At 33.3% G+C, this 1,512-nt stretch overlaps 1 protein-coding gene across 1 annotated transcript in view; it reads right to left on the reverse strand.

Annotated features, from left to right (window-relative positions):
• The window catches only part of LOC145017162 (CBS domain protein with a domain protein (DUF21)), an 8,826-nt gene extending 7,558 nt beyond the window's left edge, over positions 1–1,268 (reverse strand). Inside the window, exons 1-2 of the mRNA XM_078975237.1 lie at positions 1,001–1,268; positions 838–914 (exon numbers count right to left, since the gene is read on the reverse strand). Of these exons, the coding sequence (XP_078831363.1) occupies positions 838–914; positions 1,001–1,181 (258 nt within the window). The 5' untranslated portion in view covers positions 1,182–1,268. The remainder of the gene's footprint in view (positions 1–837; positions 915–1,000) is intronic.
• Positions 1,269–1,512: the final 244 nt, after the last annotated feature.

Raw genomic sequence — 1,512 nt, forward strand, 5'->3', positions numbered from 1 at the left:
TTCGTTGGGTTTTTTTTTTTTTTTTTTTTTTGAACAGTTAAAACATGATTGAAGTTTTTTAAACGTTTTGGAAACTTCGTTGGTCTAACAAGTCATTTTTCCGATACGGTAATAAACCACATCATTTGTTTATTTTATTTGACTTTCAGGAAAGTGTAACTTAGTTAGGCTTTTTAGATAAAGTGTTTTGTTGGGTTTTTTAGAACAGACAAAACATTATTGAGATTTTTTGAACAGTTTAAAAACTTCATTGGGTTCGTAAGTCATTTTCCCTATCAAATAATAGAGAGATCTAGGGAAAGACTGTAACTGAGTTTTTAGCTATTTTCTTTGTTATAATAAGAGATATTCCATTTTATTGAGTAAATTACACGAATGGTTCCTATGGTTTGGGGTAATTTGCGTGTTTGGTCCCTAACTTATTTTTTTAACTCGAAAGGTTCTTATGGTTTGTTTTTGTTACGCGTTTGATCCCTACTATTTATTTTTGTTACGCGTTTGGTCCCTATCTTATTTAAAAAGACTATTATTTAAAAAGGTAAAAATGATGGGGTATGTGAGGTAAGGTGAGGGGGTGGGATTAGGGGTGTGTTTATTTAGATAAATTAAAAAAATCAAGGGCATAATAGTTTTTTTAGGTAAGATAGGGACCAACCGCGTAACAAAAACAAACAGTAAGGACCTTTCGAGTTAAAAAAATAAATTAGGGACCAAACGCGCAAATTACCTTAAACCATAGGGACCATTCGTGTAATTTACTTCATTTTATTTGTGTTTTATGAATCACTTTCAGCATGAAAATCTTGAATTATAGTGAAATTGAAGTAAATACCATACCTCCATGGCTACGGCGTTGCATATGAGAAGCGTACATAGGAGTAGGTGTTGATTCTTGACTATGGGCATAATCTTTTCTGTAAAACCATATATAACATGAATAATTAAGAGTCAAACTTTGTAAATGATGCAAGTAAAAAACAAAAATTAATTAAGCAACTACCTGCATTCTTGCGATCATTAGGTTGACCAGCCTTGATGAGCACCTCAAGGTCAAGAAGGCTAAGGGACATTAAACCTAGGGTTAAGCCAGACATGAGCCCAGCAAAGATCACTAAGGCAATCGATGAAGCTAAGTACACCCAAAACATAGTTTCACAACATGGCACATCATTTGCAGCCATATTTTTCTGCTTGCTTTTACTGATCTTATGATTCGAGATTATATATATCAGTGAACTCAAAAGAATAATGCTACGAGAATAAGAGGTTTAGGGTTTATATAGACAGGAAAGACCTTATTATAATTATTCTGGCCATTGAGGAATAGAAATTAGAAAGTCGGAAAGGGTGAAGAAATATTAAAAAACTAAGGATCATTGAAAAACAAAAATCTAGGGCACAAAAAGACGTTATTCAGTAAAAAGGCAAATAGTACATTCTCTCAACCACTCCATTCAGATTTCACCATTTTTATAAGTGCGAAAAGCTCACTGGTTGTGCGGCAGTTGGAGA

The sequence above is a fragment of the Lactuca saligna genome, chromosome 9 (genome assembly GCF_052625555.1).
Source record: "Lactuca saligna cultivar CGN05327 chromosome 9, ASM5262555v1, whole genome shotgun sequence".
Classification (NCBI taxonomy): domain Eukaryota; kingdom Viridiplantae; phylum Streptophyta; class Magnoliopsida; order Asterales; family Asteraceae; genus Lactuca; species Lactuca saligna.